Genomic DNA, 19868 nt, shown 5'->3' on the forward strand with positions numbered 1-19868 from the left:
CCAGATTCGACAGGGTTGATGTATAAAGAGGACAAGCCTGCGAATTTTTATTGGTTATCTTTTTTTCATCTAACATATTCAGAAATGGCTCGGTTGAGTTCATGATAGGTTGGTGACTCGTTGCATTTTCAATCATCTCGAGGCATCTCGTGTCCCAAACCCAAGCTCCGACTATAGAGAGAAACTCGATATTGAAAGTGTATAGATCGAAGCCATACGCACACACACACACCCTAATCACGAATTCAACGCTGGCCACGAGGTTACATTGGCCGCAAGAATTTCCCCGCAACAAATATTACGCCCCACTCGTGGACTTTGACTGAATTCGAGTCTTATTAATCTGATTGTCTTCCAATTCACTCCAATGAGTAGAGAAAGCTCAAGTTCGAGGTCCTGGCCTGATCAACATGTTGAATCTCAAGATCCATATGCAAGTCCAGAAGACCCACCGTTGCACGCAGTAAATGTCGCCCTCAGATGGAATGAATCAAAAGCCACAATATGGAAGGTGACAGCGACTTTCTGGTGCGCGTTCGTGATGGGATCGAATGATGCGGCTTATGGAGCCATCATCCCTTATGTTGGTGTCCCTGTCCAGTTCCGCTACTGTACACACTAACGAAGTATGGACAAATTAAGCTCGAGACATACTATCGCAAAAGCTATACAATCATCTCTTTGGTATTCCTTTCGCCGTTCTTCGGCTATGCCCTATCTGCAATGATCAATAATATGATCCACCAGCGTTTTGGAAGGCGAGGGATTACCATTATTGCGCCGAGCTGTCACCTGATAGCTTTTGCCGTGATATCGGTTCATCCGCCATTCCCTGTGTTGGTGGTTTCGTATGTGCTTGTTGGATTGGGCAGTGGATTCCATAATGCCGCTTGGAATGTCTGGATTGGAAACATGGCGAATTCGCATGAAGTGCTGGGGTTCTTTCATGGGTTTTATGGCATCGGCGCTACAGTTAGTCCTCTTGTCGCTACGAGTTTGATCACAAAGGCAGGGTGGCAGTGGTACTCTTACTACTATTTGATGGTACTGGACCTTCCGTCCCTCAGACATTCGGCAAAATTGAACTAACATGGAACGATAGACCGGAGCAGCTGCTATAGCACTGGTATATGCTGCCAGTGCCTTCTGGGCAGAAACCGGCGCAAAATATCAATTAGAGCATCCAAGTATCCCTGGTCGAGATGGAGGAGCATTGTCACAAACGGGAGAATCCCTCACGTACAAGGTTACCTGGATTTGCGCCGTATTCCTCTTCCTCTATGGCGGAATCGAGGTAGCAATCGGAGGCTGGATTGTCGTGTTCATGACCGATGTCCGCCACGGTGGTGCCTTTGAATCTGGAATGGCAGAAACTGGCTTCTGGCTCGGTATCACCATGGGTCGATTCGTACTAGGCTTTGTCTCCCCACGAATCGGAGAAAAGTTGTCGATTGCGATATATCTCCTGCTGGCCATCACCCTTGAGCTTGTATTCTGGCTTGTGCCCGAATTCATTGTGTCGGCTGTTGCAGTGGCACTGGTTGGATTCTTCATGGGGACGATCTTTCCTGGAGTTGTGATTGTGATGACTCGTTTGCTTCCGAGAAATCTTCATGTTGCGGCGATTGGGTTTGCGGCGGCTTTCTCTATGGGTGGTGGTGCTGTGTTCCCCTTCATGATTGGTGCTATTGCTCAGGCTAAAGGTGTTGTTGTGTTGCAGCCTATTCTGCTTGCGATGCTGGCTGTGTCTTTGGGCATTTGGGCAATGCTTTTCCGGATTCCTCGTGAGATCTCTCACCAAGTCTGAGTAGACACCAAGTCTGAGTAGAATGAAAGGAACAGAGGAATATTAGTTGAAAAACAGTCATATATGTTCCTGTGTAGTACAATTGGACTTTCATGTATCGCAACACTTCCATGACAATCCAATTCTTCCCTTGCCAGGTTGTGTACAATAGGTTAAGTTTGTATACAGTGCCACAGATCAGGTCTTGAATAGTCTGCTCAGAAATCTTCGAAGCGAGTATAGCGTTTCATGCAGTATGTTACCTGAATCTGGTCTCGCTTTCTCGATTTTCTTCACCGTTTTGTGCTTGTTTCCAAGTGATTCAGTTCAGAACGCATGGTGTTTTATCTCGATGACATCAGGCACATATCATTGCAGGGAAATGAACATATTTGGGTTGAGACTCAATCTCGAAAATCCCAAAGCGACAGAACGCAAGACCGTGAAGAGATGCACTGTCGCGGGATCCAAGAACAGACATATTGGGCGGTAATGCGACGCGTTAGCGCGTCATGAACCTCCCGCCCTTCCCCTCGTCAACTCTCCCTCGTTTACAACCAAAGAGTTCGAATGTGTCGGCAGTTTATTCGACTGCTGCAGGGTCTGTCTTTCCAATATGTCAATTCCTTGGAAGCTGGCCTGGGTCGCCACACGTCATTGAAATTCCACCGATCGATTGTGGCGACCAGATCGCTCGCCCCAATCCGGACAATTACTCATGCCCCTACTTTGCGCTTCTGTTATAAACGCGTTGCGCTTCTCCCGCTGGCTTCGAAGTCCGTCATACCGTCTCGTACCTATTCACAACATCTTGGTCGAGACACGGATTCTTTGGACACCGACGAGATGATTATGGCTACTGAGCCTCATGGATCCGAGGCAAAGCCTGCAGATATTCTTAATGACGATATACACTCCCACCAAGCCGAGGTGGCATTGGACCCTGAGTCCGAAGAGGACATTCCTCTCGAAGCAGAGGAACTGAAGGAGGCCCTTGGACGAGCCCCACCAGTGAATAGCAGCTATCTTCCTCTGCCCTGGAAAGGAAGGTTAGGATATGTGAGTTTTATATCGAGTTTCATGCTGTGTAACACCCAATTCTGACCCAATTAGGCTTGCTTGAATACCTACCTTCGTTATGCTACTCCGTCCGTATTCTGTTCCCGAACATGCCGAATCGCATCGATCGTTGAGAACCGACACCCCCTCCAAGATCCCGAACAGCCTGCGCATCCGACCAAGAATCGTCCGGATCGGAATCAACCAGCCGATATTGCTCGTGGTCAAGCCTTTGTTGAGGGTCTCGGTCTGACAAATGCGCGTGATTTGGTCAAGATTCTTCGCTGGAATGACAGATACGGCATTAAATTTATGCGATTAAGCAGTGAAATGTTCCCATTCGCTAGCCACAAGGAATACGGCTATAAATTAGCGCCATTTGCCTCGGAAGTTCTGGCGGAGGCAGGGCGGGTGGTTGCAGAACTAGGCCATCGAGTCTCGGTTCACCCTGGCCAATTCACACAGTTCGGATCCCCAAGGAAAGAAGTGATCGAGAGTTCCTACCGAGATCTGGAATACCACTCAGAGTTGCTCCAGCTACTTAAACTGCCGCCTCAGCAGGATCGCGATGCGGTAATGATCCTCCATATGGGCGGCGTGTTTGGTGATAAAGCCGCGACACTTGATCGGTTCCGGGAGAACTATGCCAAGCTGTCGCAGGACATCAAGAATCGATTGGTGTTGGAAAATGACGATGTCAGCTGGTCTGTACATGATCTATTGCCAATCTGCGAGGAGCTTAACATCCCTCTTGTCCTCGACTATCACCACCATAATATCATTTTCGACTCTAATGCGCTTCGCGAAGGCACGGAGGATATCATTGGACTCTATGATCGCATTTCAGCAACCTGGTCTCGAAAGAACATCACGCAGAAGATGCACTACTCCGAGCCAACTGCCCCAGCAATCACCCCTCGCCAACGCCGCAAACATAGTGACCGAGTAAATACTCTGCCTCCATGTGCAGACACCATGGACCTGATGATTGAAGCCAAAGACAAAGAGCAGGCTGTCTTTGAGCTGATGAGAAACTTCAAACTTCCCGGTTACGAAAAGGTGAACGACTTAATACCTTTTATGCGCCCGGACGAAAACCAACCCTTTAAACCACCGAAAAAGACGAAAAAGAACGGTGGTTTTGTGGACCTTGAGGGCTCAATACCCCCGCCTCGCACCATTTCTGAGGAAGACCTCAGTATGGGTGGTCCTGAGGGCAGGGTCTACTGGCCCCGTGGCATGGAAGAATGGCTCAGGCCCGCGAAGAAGGTTGTTAAGCCCAAGGCAGCCCCAAGCCCGAAGAAAAGCACACCGAAGAAGGTGAAGACCGAGTGCATTGCAGACGATGTACCTCTCGACGCAGCCAAGACAGAAACCCCTAAGAAACCCAAGGCTGCCAAGCGCACGACTCCGTCTAAGGCTCGTGGCAAGCGCAAGGCTTCGGAGATCGAGTCGACCCCTGAGCCCGAGGGGTCTATCGAAAGTTCCGCAGATATGGACAATGCTCAAACTGGAGAATCACTTTCTCGGCGGAGTTCACGTGCGAAGAAGGTGAATTACACCGAGGACAGTGCTTAGTTGACTGGCTCTGTCTAGAATATTGTACGATAAAATTTACTTGTAGAATAACATGCACCAATATCGCTACATATGGCTCTGAAATCCGTCAATCTTCATAGTAAAAAAAAAGTCTTCTATACCCATTTGTTGCTATTAAACACACCCCAATCATGCATATTAAGTGTTTCTTGTTTTCGACTTGAAACTACAAGCAAATCCTCCCTAAATATAGGATATAGCATCATAATGCCCAACTTGTCGAAATCTCCGAGAAACCTGAAACGAACGCGGTGAGAGGGGCTCCGAATAATCATCGTCATGGGCGATCTCTTCCCCGCAGGTCTTTCCGCAGCCTTATTCCACTTGGCTTTTTCTCTCATTACCCAGTCGGTTGACTAGATTCGCTTCCATCGAGATCCTGGCTCCCAAACCACGTTTCCGCTGGCCAAGTCTCCGGCCGAGGACTTCCGTCTCACAGCGCCCGCCCACCCTCTTACCTTCGTTCTCCCGTGAGCCTCAACCCAGCAAGTTCTCACGAATCCTCCGCCTGCTCGTTGGCACACACGCCAGCAGACGAGCCCAGTCCCGTCTCTGGGGCCTCCGACACGAGACCCTGCCGGCCCTCCGTCACCGGGCACAATCACGGATCTATCGAGCAATCGTCAAACGCCAAGCACGACTCGCAGCGCGCGATCGCAGACTCGGCGGAGGAATCGTCTCGTACCTTCTCGGCCCACGACGAAAATTCCGTACCTGGAGAGCCAACTCGGCATCCGTTATCAACTCCGCTACAAGACGCTCGAAGTCGATCCGAGCCCGTTCCGAGCCGAAGGAAGCCGCGAGAGATCCAATGGCGCAGCCGGGGCCTTCATCGACGTTCGGAGCTGGAGGCGCTGATGGCGCCGGTGCCCCTGGTAGCCGTCGCAAGAGGGTCTACGAGTACTTCAAGGCTGCGAATGAGTTGCGCCAGGCCTACACGTCTCAATGGTCCGGACAGAGAAATGACCATGATGAGGATTACTACAACACACCCGGTGCATTCCCAGACGTCGAAATTGCGCGATCGGGCGATGAAGAGATGGTTCTTTTCCCAAGTTACGCTAGAAAATTGACGGAAAGGAAGAAGAGCGATGCCAGCACACGTCCGCGACGTGAATCCTGGTCAGAAACCATCGATGAATACCGGGGTTCTTCCCATGGCGATGATAACGGTACACCTGGCTGGGATGAAATTGACACTGAGAATGCGGTCGTGGCCGTTGACGTGCGTGGCTGGATCTACGCTCCTGGCCGAGGACCGTTGAGTCGAAAGCACCGTTTGATGATCGCGCTGGCCAGGAAGCTAAGCGGTATTTCTGCGCCAACTGGAACGGCGAATGATGAAAACGACGATAAGGTCTCAGGCAAGGGAGATGATGAATATGTGGACAAGCAGGTGCAAAATCTAGTCGATACGGCTGAGAAGGAAGCAGATCCGGCTTGGAAGAGCACACATACAGAAAAGCCGGATGGACCTGTACAACTGACCAAAGATGAGCTTTCCATGGCAAATGCTCATCTCATGGAGCGACTCCGTCCGTTCCTGACAAACCCTGTCAGTAGTATGCCCGTCACTGTGTTCTTCTTTGATGAGAATGAAAGCAAGTCTCGGAACATCACGACAGATGAATCGGGTCACTTCCATCTTCGGGCCGCGTTGCCATTTGTACCAACCCACATTCGCGTGCTGGCATCGGAGGATTTGTCTGCTGCACGGCCAATTGAGATCATCGATCCTGTTGGCATCAGTTTGATCAGTGACATCGATGATACAGTGAAGCACTCGGCTATTGCTGGTGGGGCCAAAGAAATGTTCCGCAACACATTTGTTCGTGAGTTGGACGAACTCACAGTTGAAGGAGTCAGTGACTGGTATGGCAGTTTGGCCAAGCAGGGTGTTCAAATTCACTATGTGTCCAACGCTCCATGGCAGCTGTATCCTCTCCTCGAACGATACTTCAAGATGGTGGGCCTACCACCAGGCTCGTTCCATCTCAAGCAGTACTCTGGAATGCTGCAGGGGATATTTGAGCCCACAGCAGAGAGAAAACGTGGATCTTTGGAGCAGATTCTGCGGGACTTCCCTGAACGCAAATTCATTTTGGTTGGTGACAGCGGCGAGGCTGATCTGGAGGTGTACACTGAGATCGTCCTGGCAAACCCTGGCCGCATCTTGGGTATCTTTATCCGTGATGTCACGACCTCGGCGCCCCAAAGATTCTTCCAGAAATCTGTCAACCATCTTGATTCGTCTAACCGCAGTCGCAGTTCACCGGACGTGAAGGATCAGTCAGATGCGGCCTCCAACAGACCAACTCTGCCGCCTCGTGCATCTCCGTCTCTGCCAGGGGTACATATACCTTCACCGGACGCTGCGCCACAGGACATGGACCTCGAAGACTTGATTGATCTTACAGATCTTATCATTGACAACAAGCCACCTCCGTCTGGACTTACCCACCCTGACCAACCACGTCCACCTCCGGTTAAGCCAGTCAAGCCATCTGCATTGCGTATGGTTTCCACACCTGCGGACCTTTTGAAAGCCAGACCGGCTAGGCCTTCCGCGTTGCGACAAAGCACCACAGCTGGTGATATTACGAGGGAAAGCAGTCCCGCACCAGCACGTCCTTCACAAGAAGTTCCTCAACGCAAGCCGGCTCCTCCTGTTCCACCTAAGCGTGGATCTGCACCCAAGACCGAGTCATTGATTGACGCAGAGCCCTCGCCAATCACTCGCAGAAGCACGACTGGGCCATCCACAGCTGGGTCATCTACGACTGGAGACTCATCATCATTGCTCGGCAATCTCAACGATGATTCATCAAGTTCCCGATCTTCGTCCCCACCAGGCTCAAAGCAACAGCCACCTTTCCCTCCACCCCGTCGTGCAAACACTGCATCGCCAACCGCCCAGTCCGACTCCAGTGGATCATCGACACCCCGCCCCGCAGCAAGTTCCCTTCAATCCTACCCAGCAGCGGCCGCTCAAGCTGCATACCAAGGATTCCAATATGCAAGCGAGCGGCTGAATCTGTCGCCAGGTCCGTCTAATGGGTCACGGCAGGCTCCAGCTGGACCAAACAACGAATCGGGAATGCCTCCCGTACCACTCCCGAACAAACGCGAGGAGCTCTGGCGCCGTCGCTGGGAGCGTGCTTCTGAGGTCCTTGAAGACCATGGGGTTGTGCTGGGTAGTTGGCGCGTTGGAACTGATGCCCAACCTGTTTGTAGCTGGTTAGTGAAGGAGGCGATGAAAGATATGGAGGCTGTTTCTAGGAAGAAATAGGGTCATCCTTGGTAGATTACCTTTTGCTTGAACGTTACATGTCATATACTCCCATCGGGCAAAACCTTTTTTTAAGATATATATTTCTCTCTCATGTGTAGAGTGAAGGCTCACGTAGCAAGCCTCCTGGCTGGGTAAATCGCGCTCTGCCTTCTTGGTTATCATGAAGGCCGCCCTGTCCCCACCGCCGACCATCATGTGGGGAGGCGAGCAGAACGAGGTACAGTGGTGACAATCCTAGGTCGCTCATTGGCGCAGATATCAAATCAATTTGCATGTTGTCAATGTGTCGATCAGACTATTTCACGCAGTCTCAGGGGGATAAAATGCGAGTCAGGGCAGAAATACAGTACTGACATCACCTCGGACCTCGGCTCAATTAGAAACAGCGCCAACATGATTGGAGATTTACCAAACCTGGGGTATTGAATCTTCCCTCCTTTCCTCACCTCCCACCTCAAATATGTCGGAAACTCTCACACGCGCCGAAGTCGCCAAACATAACACCGAGGATTCCCTCTGGTGCATCATCGATCACAAAGTCTATGACCTAACCGACTTTGTTGACGCCCACCCCGGCGGCGGCGTCGTTCTCACTCAGGTAGCCGGCCAAGATGCAACAACGGAATTTTACAACCTGCACCGCCAGGAAGTTCTAGAGAAGTACCGCAGCCAACTCTGCATCGGTACGATTGAGGGCGAAAAGTCTGAAGTCATCGAGCCCACGCCTGGAGCTTTGAGTCCCGTCCCCTACGCTGAACCACTGTGGCTGCGTCCCCAGTTCAAGTCACCCTACTACAAGGAGACACACAGACGGCTACAGAAGGCTGTGCGCGAGTTCACGGATAAGTATGTAACCCCTGAGGCACAGGAGAAGGAAAGAGATGGCACGTATATCAGTCAGGAATTGATTGATCGCATGGCTGAGACGAACGTGCTTGCTATGCGACTTGGTCCTGGAAAGCATCTCCATAACCGGACGCTGCTTGGGGGTGCGGTTGATGGAAAGGAGTTCGACTATTTGCATGATATGATTGTCACGCAGGAACTGGTCCGGGCTAATGCCCGTGGTTTCCAGGATGGAAATATGGCTGGCATGGCTATCAGTTTGACTGCTGTGCAGCAGTGGTTGAATGATCCTCTTCTTAAAGAGCGGGTTACGGCAGAAGTTTTGTCGGGCCAGAAGAAGATGTGTCTTGCTATCACCGAGGCCTTTGCTGGTAGTGATGTTGCCGGCTTGAAAACTACTGCTGAGAAGACTCCTGATGGCAAGCATTACATTGTCAATGGAACCAAGTGAGTTGACAGACATTTGGTTATGCATTTGAGAATGCTGCTGACGGTGTCTAGGAAATGGATCACGAACGGCATGTTCGCTGATTACTTCGTCGTCGGTTGCCGTACCGAAAAGGGCTTCTCGGTTCTCTTGATCCCTCGCGGCGAGGGCGTTGAGACCAAGCAGATCAAGACTTCCTACTCTACTGCTGCTGCTACTGCATTTGTGCAGTTTGAGAATGTCAAGGTTCCAGTTGCAAACCTCCTTGGCGAGGAGCACAAGGGATTCATTGTCATCATGAGCAACTTCAACCACGAGCGGTTCATGATGGTCGCAGCTGTTGTCCGCATGTGTATGACTGTTGTCGAGGAGACCATGAAGTGGTGCAACCAACGTATTGTCTTTGGCAAGAAGCTGATTGAACAGCCCGCTATTCGTCAAAAGTGAGTGCGACCACCGGATCAAAAGCTCGAATTATCTACTGACATATGACAGGCTTGCCCGCATGATCTCACTTACCGAGTCGAACCAGGCCTGGCTCGAGTCTATCGCCTACCAGATGTGCAACATGACATACGCCGAGCAGGCCAAGCACCTTGGTGGACCCATTGGATTATTGAAGTCTCACTGCACACAGTCCGCCGGTGAGATTGCTAGCAATGCTACTAACATCTTTGGTGGCCGTGGTATTACCCAGTCTGGAATGGGCAAGGTCATTGAGATGTTCCATCGGACCTACAAATTCGATGCTATCCTCGGTGGAACTGAGGAGATTCTGGCGGATCTGGGAGTGCGCCAGGCGATGAAGAACTTCCCTAAGTCCATGTTGTAGACATCATAGGCCTCTCAAGCGAAGATACCAATATGAATTCCATATATATTTCAGTGTTCAGAGAGTATAAAATGGCTCGGCCAAAAATAGTCAAACGAAGTGGGGCAAACAAGCTTGGACGGCCGATCTTTGTTCCGACGCCACAGTTCCCCAAATAGGGCTAGTGCGGGTAATGTGAGGTCACCTTGGGCATGTTATCAGCTGCTTGTTGCCTTGAGTCTCCCAATACTTTTCCTCGTTCTGATCGAAACCCATACTCTGAACATACTCAAGCTACATCAAAATGGTGAACACAGAAGTTCTGAGTCAGGATAATGTCCTAGACCTCGCCGCGAAAGCTATCCAGCCTGCAGGCGATAACCAGCCGAGCCTCAAAACATCATATGAAGCTGTGGCTCTAGTCGGACATGCATCCATGTTAGCAGTAGGTTTTAGCCTGGTTGGCCTTGGAGAAGATCATCACTTAGGTTTGCGCCTTCTATCCTTGAATTTACACCAGACTCTGCTAACGCTTACAGAAACATCCACAGATACACCCTCCCTCCCCGCACAATGGAACGCTAATGATACCCTTGCTTTTCGATACAAGCACGATCAGTCATCTATGGAATACTTGCTCAAAGTAAGCCGACTGGGAAACAATGCCGTTGTCTACGCGCTAGCCTTGGGCGATGACCGTACCAGCTCATTCGATATCCCCATCAAAGACTTCATCTCCGCATCTGCCCTACCTCTCTCATCCTCAGACAATGTTGCAGGTTCTCTACGGGACGTGTTCATTTCACCAGCTCGACTGAGCGATCTGATCGCACTGTTCAAGATCAACGTCATCCAAAAACTCGCGCCCGGATTACACAAGGAAGGATACGAAGAGACCCCCCAGATATCCAGGGAAAGACCACAGGAGGGAAGAGCGCAAGATCCTCTGCGGGATGATTTTCCTCGACCTGCTCGTCCACAACCGTTTGATGATCCTCTATCGGCAGCTCCGCGCCGTCCCAACCCTGTACCAGACTTTGCCCCGCCTGGGTTTGAAGATGAGTTTGAGATGAACAGGCCCCCAAGAGGATACCCAGCAGGACTTGGCGGAGGTAGGAACCCGTACAATATCGGACAAAGAGATCTTTACCCGCCTGGAATGGGACCCAATGATCCGTTCCGCGGAAGCATGGGCCCTGGCTTTGGCCCCAGTGGCGGGGGGATGCATCCCACCTTTGATGATCCCCTCTTTGGTGGGGGTGGTGGTGGTGTAGGTGGCTATGATCCCCGTGCACCACCTGGTGCTAGATATGATCCTGTAGGCCCCAATGAACCACCGGTTGGGCGCAACCCAGGACCATTCGGTAATCGCGGACGAGGTGGGGGAGGATTTGGAGGAGGATTCGGAGGAGGCTTCGGTGGTGGGTTCGGAGGCGACATCATCTAAAAGTACTACCAACCTTAGTTTGATAAGTTGAATGAAAGGTCCTGACAATGAAGTCACCTAAAAAAAAAAACTACCCCCCCTAACTAGCCCCAACAATCCAGTTCATGTACAATGGCGTAGGTGAGCCTTGCAAAGTTGTAGGCGGTGTGGCTGAAGCTGTGGCGCTGTGCTTTCACCTCCCAACTTGACCTTCCCGAACTCCCATCTCTTCTCCCTTTCTCGTGTTCCCCAAGTCCATCCCCTTATCCCTTGAATCGCTCTGGGAAACTTTCCGAATTGAATTGCCATCTGGAGTGTAGTTTCCCCTCATTATTTCCAACCCCACGATACCTGCGCTCATCCACCAAATCCGTTGTTTTCTCACGAGACCGCCCCTCCCCAGCTGGCCCCTCCTTTTCAGCCAGCTGTGCACGCCGACGCAATGGATAACAACATGGAAATCGATACCGCGCGGTCCCCCGAGCCACACCACTTGTCGCCAACAAGCGACTCCGGCTCCATACCGACTCTGGACGGCTGGATCGAGAGTTTGATGACTTGCAAGCAATTAGCGGAGGAAGACGTGCGGCGCCTGTGCGATCGGGTGGGTTACTTTCTTCCAGACTCTAGTGAGGTCTTCAAATTGATTATGTGTGTGACTTGCAGGCAAGAGAGGTATTGCAAGAGGAATCGAATGTGCAGCCAGTGGTATGTTAACTCTCGGTCGGGTTGTTGTCATGCCCGCCCAGCCCACTGACATACCCGATAGAAATGCCCAGTGACGGTGTGCGGTGACATACACGGCCAGTTCCACGATCTAATGGAGCTGTTCCGCATCGGCGGTCCTAACCCGGATACGAACTATCTTTTCATGGGTGAGTTGTCGGTCGGATGACGGTGTTGGGCCCCCTTCCTAATTTTGTTCACCAACTCTAGGTGACTACGTCGACCGTGGCTACTACTCCGTCGAGACTGTGACTCTCTTGGTCTGCCTGAAGATCCGTTACCCCCAGCGTATTACCATCCTCCGTGGAAACCACGAGTCCCGACAGATCACGCAGGTCTACGGTTTCTATGACGAGTGTCTTCGCAAATACGGCAACGCCAACGTGTGGAAATATTTCACCGACCTTTTCGACTATCTCCCCCTCACTGCTCTCATCGAAAACCAGATCTTCTGTCTGCACGGTGGACTGAGCCCGTCCATTGACACCCTTGACAACATCCGGTCCCTGGACCGTATCCAAGAAGTGCCCCACGAGGGACCTATGTGTGACCTTCTCTGGAGTGACCCCGATGACCGATGTGGATGGGGAATTTCTCCCCGAGGTGCTGGATACACGTTCGGACAGGACATTTCGGAAGCCTTCAACCACAACAACGGCTTGACTCTGGTGGCACGTGCTCATCAATTGGTGATGGAAGGATATAACTGGTCGCAGGATCGAAATGTCGTCACGATTTTCTCAGGTATGCTTGCTGTCGCCGGATTGATCTGATGCAGGACACTAACCGGATTTGCAGCCCCTAATTACTGTTACCGCTGCGGCAACCAGGCCGCCATTATGGAGATTGACGAGCATTTGAAATACACATTGTGCGTACCGCTGCTGCGTATACTAAAGATCACTTGCTAACTGACGTTCTAGCCTACAATTCGACCCTTGCCCCAGAGCGGGAGAACCGATGGTATCCCGACGCACACCCGACTATTTCCTGTGATAGATTTCCTCATTTTTGTCCTTGGGAAGGCAACTGAACTGGTGGAGAATTGGGGCTGCATACGAACAGGGCTCTCGCCTACTTAATTCTGTATGGTTCGATGCCTGGCCGCTTGTTGATACCAATGAAAATAAAACACTTGCGAGAGCCAGTTCTATGATTTGTAGCAGTTGCCCAGGCCGGTTGAGTTGTTTGTGAAGGATTACTACATTATGTAGGTCAATACCATTATGTTTGAGAATGTTTAGATTTATCGTCGGTGCAAATGTTAGAATACGGCTGCTTCCCATTTCAAGTTATGCAAGTCTGGTCACAAAGGATAGCTTCAAGTAAATGTTGCCCATCTTGTCTGATCAAACATAATCTTATCAAAGGATGTCCATTGATGAATGAATGCGCTGTAAGGTATTTGGATGTTTCATGGGCCCAAGATAGATATAGACCTAACAACAAGATGGGCTAGTACAAGAATTTAAAATCCTGTAAGCTGATGAAAATTCATTTGAAAAATCTCGCAAAGATAAACACAGTTCACGATTTCTTGAATATCGAAAGAGGATTGTACTATACCCATACTCCAATCACGATCCTTTCACCGAGTTCCTTCAAGGCCTGGCTGGTCTTTTAGAAGTGAGGTAACAAAGATTACCCTGGCAAAATGCAGGGTAATTGAGAGAACGGAACCTAAAAAGCAGCCCGCAGTTAAAGAAGAAGCATGATAAGACCCTTGTCAATATTGACATGTCCAGAGTGATTCATCACGTAGCAATAACCAATTTATAAAGTGCTCAAGTTGACACAAGTTGGACGATTTTGAAAGATATGTCTCTGCGCTGCCTATACCTAACAGCCTTTAATTCCAGTCCATGCCGAGTTCTGGAGAAGATGAGGCAGGTGGTCCATATAGACATGCAATTGGATGGATCTGAAGTATAGAACGGGCTACACTTAAATGCCCACATCACATTTATGGTTATTGGTAGGAAATATTCTAAAGTATTCAAGCCAAGAGAAATCCCAACCTTTTTTTGGACCAGAGCGCATTCTGTAGTTTCAAGAGAACACAGCCGCATCTTCATGAAACCTAACGAGTTTCTGCCTGAAGACCGAACCCGAACCCGAGTTGGAAGTTGATATCATGCAGATCAATGAACCTTCCAACAGCTTGGCCCGCCGGGACTGGTCTTGGCAGCCTCCTTGCCTGGCCTCCAAGCCCTAATCCAAGGCTTGGCTTTGTGTAGGATTGCAGATTCCTGGATTTTCCACCAGGCCGCGAGCTTGGCGGCTATGCTGAACAGACGCAGACGGTGTCCCGAAGATCATTATTAAGGTTCCTGGAATAAGAGAGCCTAATTCGTATTCGGATCTAGATCTTGGAAGCTGGATATACTGGGGTTCTCCTTGTGTTGACAGAAGCCAATTTATATAAAGAGCATTGGGAAAGACCATGGCAATACATTCCTCACCAAGAGCCACCAGCAGCTGAAGACAATTGAGATCAATTGAATTGCAATTCGAATCCTCGCCCTGTTTTAAGATGTTGAAAGCTACGAATCTCTCCAATATGGCACTCTTTCGTCCCCAGCACAAGTTCAAGGTTCATATTTTGCAATTGGTGTTGGCTATCGTGATTATCGCGCTCTCTGTAGCCAGGCTTCTTCTCCCGGGTCAAAAGACGAGGAGTAGGGCAAGCACAATGGGACTTGGAATGGTAAGACTAGATTTATCAAATTGTGGTTAGGATGATTCATACTGACACAAAGTCTACAAACTAGGGTGTCAAATCAATCGTGATTATCCTTTATCAACTCTTAACCGAACACGTTTCTTCTTTAAAACGATGGGCGAGCCTGAAAGCCTTCCTCATCCTCAATTCACTCGAGGTCGTCTTTTGGACCGCCGTAGTGGTTCTGGTTTTGCAAGCAAACCTCCAAGTTTGTATAGGCACAGGCTGCGCTCTGGGATGGGTGGTGATTGTTTTATCTGGAAACATGAGGTGAGTGATTGAAATAATTGGTTGAAGGAATAGATACTTACACAGGAGAATCTAGTGCTCTTTCTATCTACACAACGGTTATTTCCTATCTGGACTTTCGTTACCACAAGAAAAACGGTCAGCATCGAGGATCCACAGAAAAGGGAGCGCTCCCGCTGCATAGCATAAGTGATTTGAGTGATGGGTTGAGAAATTGATCTTCCAGGCCAAGTTCACCAAGGCATTGAATTGTATCGTCGCGTTCTTGGTATGAGTGCTCGCGGCATTTGGGGTTCACAGGATTGTTGAAGCTCCACAAGATCTATTTAGTAGAGGATTAGATTTTTGATATGATAGCGTATTACAACATGAATTAAATTACACTTCTATAATATGCAAGGCAATATAAGTAAAGAGTAGAAAGATATAAACGCAGCTCCCATATTTTTTCGCGCTCATTTTGGCTCGGCCAAGTCCCGGGACACACTGCTGTTCCGGCTCTCGATATCTTGTTCGCCTTGCGCCTGAAGCGTGTTTGCACCTTCTTCAGTCCGGAAGTCTTTCTCGTTATCGTTCGGTCCTCTGTAGTGACGGACCTTCGAGCTTCCGTTCGGAACCCAGAACCTTTGGTCTACACGGCCAACGAAGAAGATAGCGACGACACAGATATCGAGGCTGAAATTGAAGATGTAGAAGCATGCCTTGCTTTGATACCAAGCAGGGTCTGTGATCATGCGAGGAGGCATCCAGGAGGTACCAGCGCGGAAGGAGGCGCCGAGGCAAAGTAATGAGCCAGTAAGAGTAACAATGAACACCTTGGCAATCCAACTGCCAGAGCCGAACTCTTCGATTCGCTTTCTGTTCGGAGAGAGAACAACAAGCAGAACCAGTGGGAGAGGGAGGAATGCGATGACGGAGAAGTATGTGACGCCGTAGAGTAGAACATCACGGTCGATGCGCAGGGTATTCGGGTTGAGAGAATACGAGGTCTGGATAACCACCGTGATAACCATGATAATGGTCAACGCGACAAGACCATAGAGAGTCTTGAATGCCCATGATACCGCACGCGACCAGCCGATCTCGGGATAGACAGCCCGCACCATACGCTGAGCGTAGAGCAAATTCAAGATGAATAGCAACAGCACACCGGCCGCAACGAAGATCTGCGACGCAATGGCGAGTTGGACATTTGTGATTCGGCAGGTCCAAGCAATGCGAATCACATTGGCGACTATTCGAGACATGCAGAAACCGAACGTTACGGCGGATGGGACGAACTTGTGTCCTCGTGCGAGGTTGCGGCGGTATAGGGTCATGTGGCAGGCGGCGCCGGCGATGAACAGGGCGAGGAAGACGGCGCATATTGGAACATCGACGGAGACTGTTGGGCGACCTCCTAATTGGGCTACCCTTGATGCATGTGGCCCTCCCATATTTGACAGTGGATTGTGTAGGACTCGATGTAGGGCACGCGGCCGAGGGGGGAACTATAGGGTTTGTGGCGGATAGTATGAAACGGAGCGGTTTGCTGCGGCTGATGGAGGTTGAGAAACAAATGAAAAGTCAAGAGAGTGTTGCATTCGTGGACTGGCAATACAAATGTAGAGATCAAGAGGCGTATATCAACTAGTCTATATACCAAGCCCTTCGGTCAGCCATAACAAGGAATCCCGTGCCCGAGATTATTCCAGAAGCCGGAGAAACAAATGACCAACATGAGCAGGCCCAAGTCTGCAGATCTCGCTGTTTTCAACATGATTTGACTCTGCCCACCCTGTCTTCGGGGCAACTCAGAGCGCACGAGTGTGTTGTGGCTTTCGGGGTCGGCGACTGTCGCTCTCCGGAAGAATGGACGCCGGACGCCGAAACCCCGACCCCCGATGGGATCAACCGCAAAGAGTTGCATGTTCCAATGTTGAATAGGGAGAGATTTCAATAGTTCATCGGGTATGAAAGAAGATCAAGATATAGTTCTGTTCTGGGTTTTGAGAGCTAGAATTGGAAAACGAGTCACTGGACTGGATTTCCATTCGGGCTCTCCTGTGGCTGACACGCGCATGTTGTATTGACGCCTTATCAAGGGTGAGCTTGCTATGTGAGCTTTGTTTCGGCTATTGACTCCTCTTGTTCAAGTCAGCTCGAGCTGAGACTTGGTATCCTTGCTAGGAGTATGCCCAACGCCTTCAATTTCGTTGCCATGACCTGTATGATGTCGATCCTTGCTCACACCGAGGCTCATATTGCATTGGATTAATAGACTCACAACACCTGCAAGTCTGAATGCAGTACTTGATACCACATCAAGGTTCAAAACAGGTTCGTTGATATCGCGTTACCTGACCGAAGTGAAGGTTGCGCGCAGTCCACGGGTGTCATTGAACGCTGACTCACAGCCACATGTATGGCTTATTCCTTTGTTGTCATTCAAACCTTGGATGCTGACATCCTTGACTGTGCGTTGGTCCGAGATATCGTGCAAGCAATTGTCTTTGCGAACCTCGGCTTTTGAAAAATGAAGTATGGTCTTCTTATGCGAACGTGCAAAATGTCCGATGGCATCCCGAAACCAGAATCAAAATTCGTGACCAGATAGTACACTGCTCAGATGACACCCAAAAGGAATATATCCCTGGGCTCGATAGCTGGAAAGCAGGGGGTGGTCGATCATTTACAGACATGCACAAAAATTTGCCGATGAGGGAGTGCTGGATCCTGTCTCTTCTTTAATAGAGATGAGGGAGATTGTGCGAATGCCGATTGGCTATTTTCCACACTCACTTATCAATTAATTGCCCAGAGATCCGCCTTGGCTCCGAAGATCTAGATGTCAATGGAAGAGACCCGGAAATTATGAAAGATATCTGCCAAGCCATTTTGAGCATTCGATCCTGAAGTCCCTAGTGGGGTTAGACTATGGTCAGCATATGGGACTCAAGATATTCGAGGTGTTGTGCTTCTGATTGACAATTTCGACGAATGTGAATGTAAAGATGATATCCGAATGCTTCACTTGTCCTTTTGTGAATTCACCGTTGACCCCGAGAAGCATTCTAGCAATCAAGTTTCAATCAACGACAAGGAAACGCATATGATACTTGCCAGTCAACGTGTGCAACTGTTTTGCAGTGAAAACCACTTAAATGAACTTAGATGAAGATATCTGCAGCCTGAAATGTTTCTCTAAAGCGACAAGTCAGAGATGAAACCTATTTCTGGTAGCTTTAATAATCGCTAGTAAATTCAAGGAAGGCTTACCTTAGGTGCCAGAGTAAGTTCTCTGGAACTTACTCTTGTATATTCTAATACGAGTGACAAGGTAAAACATAAGTTATATTTTGAGAATTGCTAATCAATCTCCAACTACCAGGAGCTTTTAGTCTTGGCTGGCTGCTGTGAAGACGATTCATATTCCACAACCACATCGTCTGTCCGACGAATATGTCCCATTGAGTAAGTATCCCGTTTCCCAGGCCCGTTCGTAGGAAGTATACTTTCTTGGCTATCTTTACCTGTCACAGTGCCAAGATTGGTGAACCCCAGCTCATCCTTTCCCATTGCATTTGAATGTTTGTTACGGTTATAAGAGGAGGGAGGGAAACTATCGCTTCCTTTATAGTGACCGCCTTTTCCTTGGCTGTAGGAGCCGAACACTCGTTTTCCGAGCATTATTTCGAGGAGGGGTTGGAGGGTAGGGATGCAGGATGCTATGACGACGACGTTGGCTTCGATACTAAAAGAGGAAAGGTAAGTTATAGTAGGTGAGGATAGATAGTTCGGTTGAAGAAGATACTTACTTGGTCCACATAACAAGGTCGGCAGTTCCATCTAGCTTTGGTCAGTGATTGTTGTGCAAGGATTGATAATAGGGGACTAACAGGTGTAGTCGGATTTGTCGGCAAGTCCATGAAGCTGAGTACATTTGATGATTGCCATTGCAGAAGCTCTTTCTCGCCAATATGGTCAGTGAAATCCCCGCGGGCATTGAGTCGAGATCCAATGACTTACATGGCACCAAGTCCCAGAGCAGCACAGAGCGCGAGTCTCTTTCGCAGCGACATTTGGAGTTTCAACAAAATAGTTGTAGGGTAGATAGCCAGGTATAGGTCCACGAATGCAGAAAGTGCTAGTTCAAGTCAGTACGAAGAAGCGTAGAGATTATCGAAAACGCTCACCTCCCGTGAAGATAGCATAGTTGATGAGAATCCATGAACTCTTGCAGGTCGCCTCACCCTTAGCTACAAGTGACACTTGCCACAAAGCCCGAGGCGGATCACACATAGTGAACAGGATAAGAATGCAAATGACCGAGACGGTGGCCGCACTTCCGACCAAAACCCACAGTATAGTCTTCTGCACTCGCCCAGGATTCAGGATCCGGTTCAACATGGCTGTCACAGCCACCTTGGGGATAGTAAAGGAGAGGATGCCAAACAAAAAGCTGATGCAATTGAGAAGAATGGCCGTCTCTAGATTTTCTTCGCTCAGATATTTGGCATGTTGTCCATAACCCACCATAACACCGGCTGTTGTGATACCGCAATATGCAAGGCCGAGTATCTAACAAGTCTTGCTGTGAGAAGACTTACATACGAAGTATAAGGATTGTTTATCTTACCATGGATATCACAATCAAATAGTCATCAATTCCAAAGTTTCGCAACAGTATCATCCGGATATAGATCCTCGCCGAGACGATGAGGGCCGTCAGCCCAGTCAAAGTCCATAGCACAGCCAGAATCTTGGGGCCTTTGTTATCATAACGGTTCTCATCAGTAAGTGCCATTCTGTGACGCTTAATATGACAGAACTCTGCAACGAGCTTAAATATTGTCACAAAACAGATTCAAAGGCCCCTGTCTAAGGGCCAAGGAACTGGAACCCACTGGTCTATATAAATCCATGCAAGAAAAGACCTGTCAATA

General features: G+C 49.4%; 8 protein-coding genes across 8 annotated transcripts; 6 read left to right on the forward strand and 2 right to left on the reverse strand.

Annotated features, from left to right (window-relative positions):
• Window positions 1-367: 367 nt before the first annotated feature.
• N7511_002164 (MFS transporter) lies at window positions 368-1807 on the forward strand (the record flags this gene model as incomplete). The annotated part of the gene is made up of 3 exons (XM_057124589.1): window positions 368-583; window positions 643-1044; window positions 1103-1807. The coding sequence occupies 3 exons, from the start codon at window positions 368-370 to the stop codon at window positions 1805-1807; spliced, it is 1323 nt and encodes a 440-aa protein (XP_056986748.1).
• A 549-nt stretch (window positions 1808-2356) lies between these two features.
• Window positions 2357-4423, forward strand: N7511_002165 (UV-endonuclease UVE-1; the record flags this gene model as incomplete). Its single annotated transcript, XM_057124590.1, has 2 exons — window positions 2357-2845; window positions 2900-4423. The coding sequence occupies 2 exons, from the start codon at window positions 2357-2359 to the stop codon at window positions 4421-4423; spliced, it is 2013 nt and encodes a 670-aa protein (XP_056986749.1).
• A 228-nt stretch (window positions 4424-4651) lies between these two features.
• Window positions 4652-7733, forward strand: N7511_002166 (phosphatidate phosphatase App1 family protein; the record flags this gene model as incomplete). The annotated part of the gene is made up of 2 exons (XM_057124591.1): window positions 4652-4695; window positions 4805-7733. The coding sequence occupies 2 exons, from the start codon at window positions 4652-4654 to the stop codon at window positions 7731-7733; spliced, it is 2973 nt and encodes a 990-aa protein (XP_056986750.1).
• A 463-nt stretch (window positions 7734-8196) lies between these two features.
• Window positions 8197-9841, forward strand: N7511_002167 (acyl-CoA dehydrogenase family protein; the record flags this gene model as incomplete). Its single annotated transcript, XM_057124592.1, has 3 exons — window positions 8197-9029; window positions 9084-9452; window positions 9505-9841. 3 exons carry the CDS (start codon window positions 8197-8199, stop codon window positions 9839-9841), a joined length of 1539 nt encoding a protein of 512 aa, XP_056986751.1.
• A 283-nt stretch (window positions 9842-10124) lies between these two features.
• On the forward strand, window positions 10125-11267 carry N7511_002168 (proteasome inhibitor PI31 family protein; the record flags this gene model as incomplete). The annotated part of the gene is made up of 1 exon (XM_057124593.1): window positions 10125-11267. One exon carries the CDS (start codon window positions 10125-10127, stop codon window positions 11265-11267), a length of 1143 nt encoding a protein of 380 aa, XP_056986752.1.
• Window positions 11268-11541: 274 nt separating this feature from the next.
• On the forward strand, window positions 11542-13001 carry N7511_002169 (serine/threonine-protein phosphatase). Its single transcript, XM_057124594.1, has 6 exons — window positions 11542-11850; window positions 11913-11954; window positions 12016-12121; window positions 12183-12716; window positions 12771-12843; window positions 12896-13001. Exons 1-6 carry the CDS (start codon window positions 11689-11691, stop codon window positions 12966-12968), a joined length of 990 nt encoding a protein of 329 aa, XP_056986753.1. The 5' UTR covers window positions 11542-11688; the 3' UTR covers window positions 12969-13001.
• Window positions 13002-15398: 2397 nt separating this feature from the next.
• N7511_002170 (uncharacterized protein) lies at window positions 15399-16379 on the reverse strand (the record flags this gene model as incomplete). The annotated part of the gene is made up of 1 exon (XM_057124595.1): window positions 15399-16379. The coding sequence occupies one exon, from the start codon at window positions 16377-16379 to the stop codon at window positions 15399-15401; it is 981 nt and encodes a 326-aa protein (XP_056986754.1).
• Window positions 16380-18306: 1927 nt separating this feature from the next.
• Window positions 18307-19729, reverse strand: N7511_002171 (uncharacterized protein; the record flags this gene model as incomplete). Its single annotated transcript, XM_057124596.1, has 6 exons — window positions 18307-18676; window positions 18741-18771; window positions 18822-18889; window positions 18952-19069; window positions 19119-19503; window positions 19562-19729. The coding sequence occupies 6 exons, from the start codon at window positions 19727-19729 to the stop codon at window positions 18307-18309; spliced, it is 1140 nt and encodes a 379-aa protein (XP_056986755.1).
• Window positions 19730-19868: the final 139 nt, after the last annotated feature.

This window comes from Penicillium nucicola (assembly GCF_028828085.1).
Source record: "Penicillium nucicola strain IBT 29836 chromosome Unknown utg000002l, whole genome shotgun sequence".
NCBI classification, from domain to species: Eukaryota; Fungi; Ascomycota; class Eurotiomycetes; order Eurotiales; family Aspergillaceae; genus Penicillium; species Penicillium nucicola.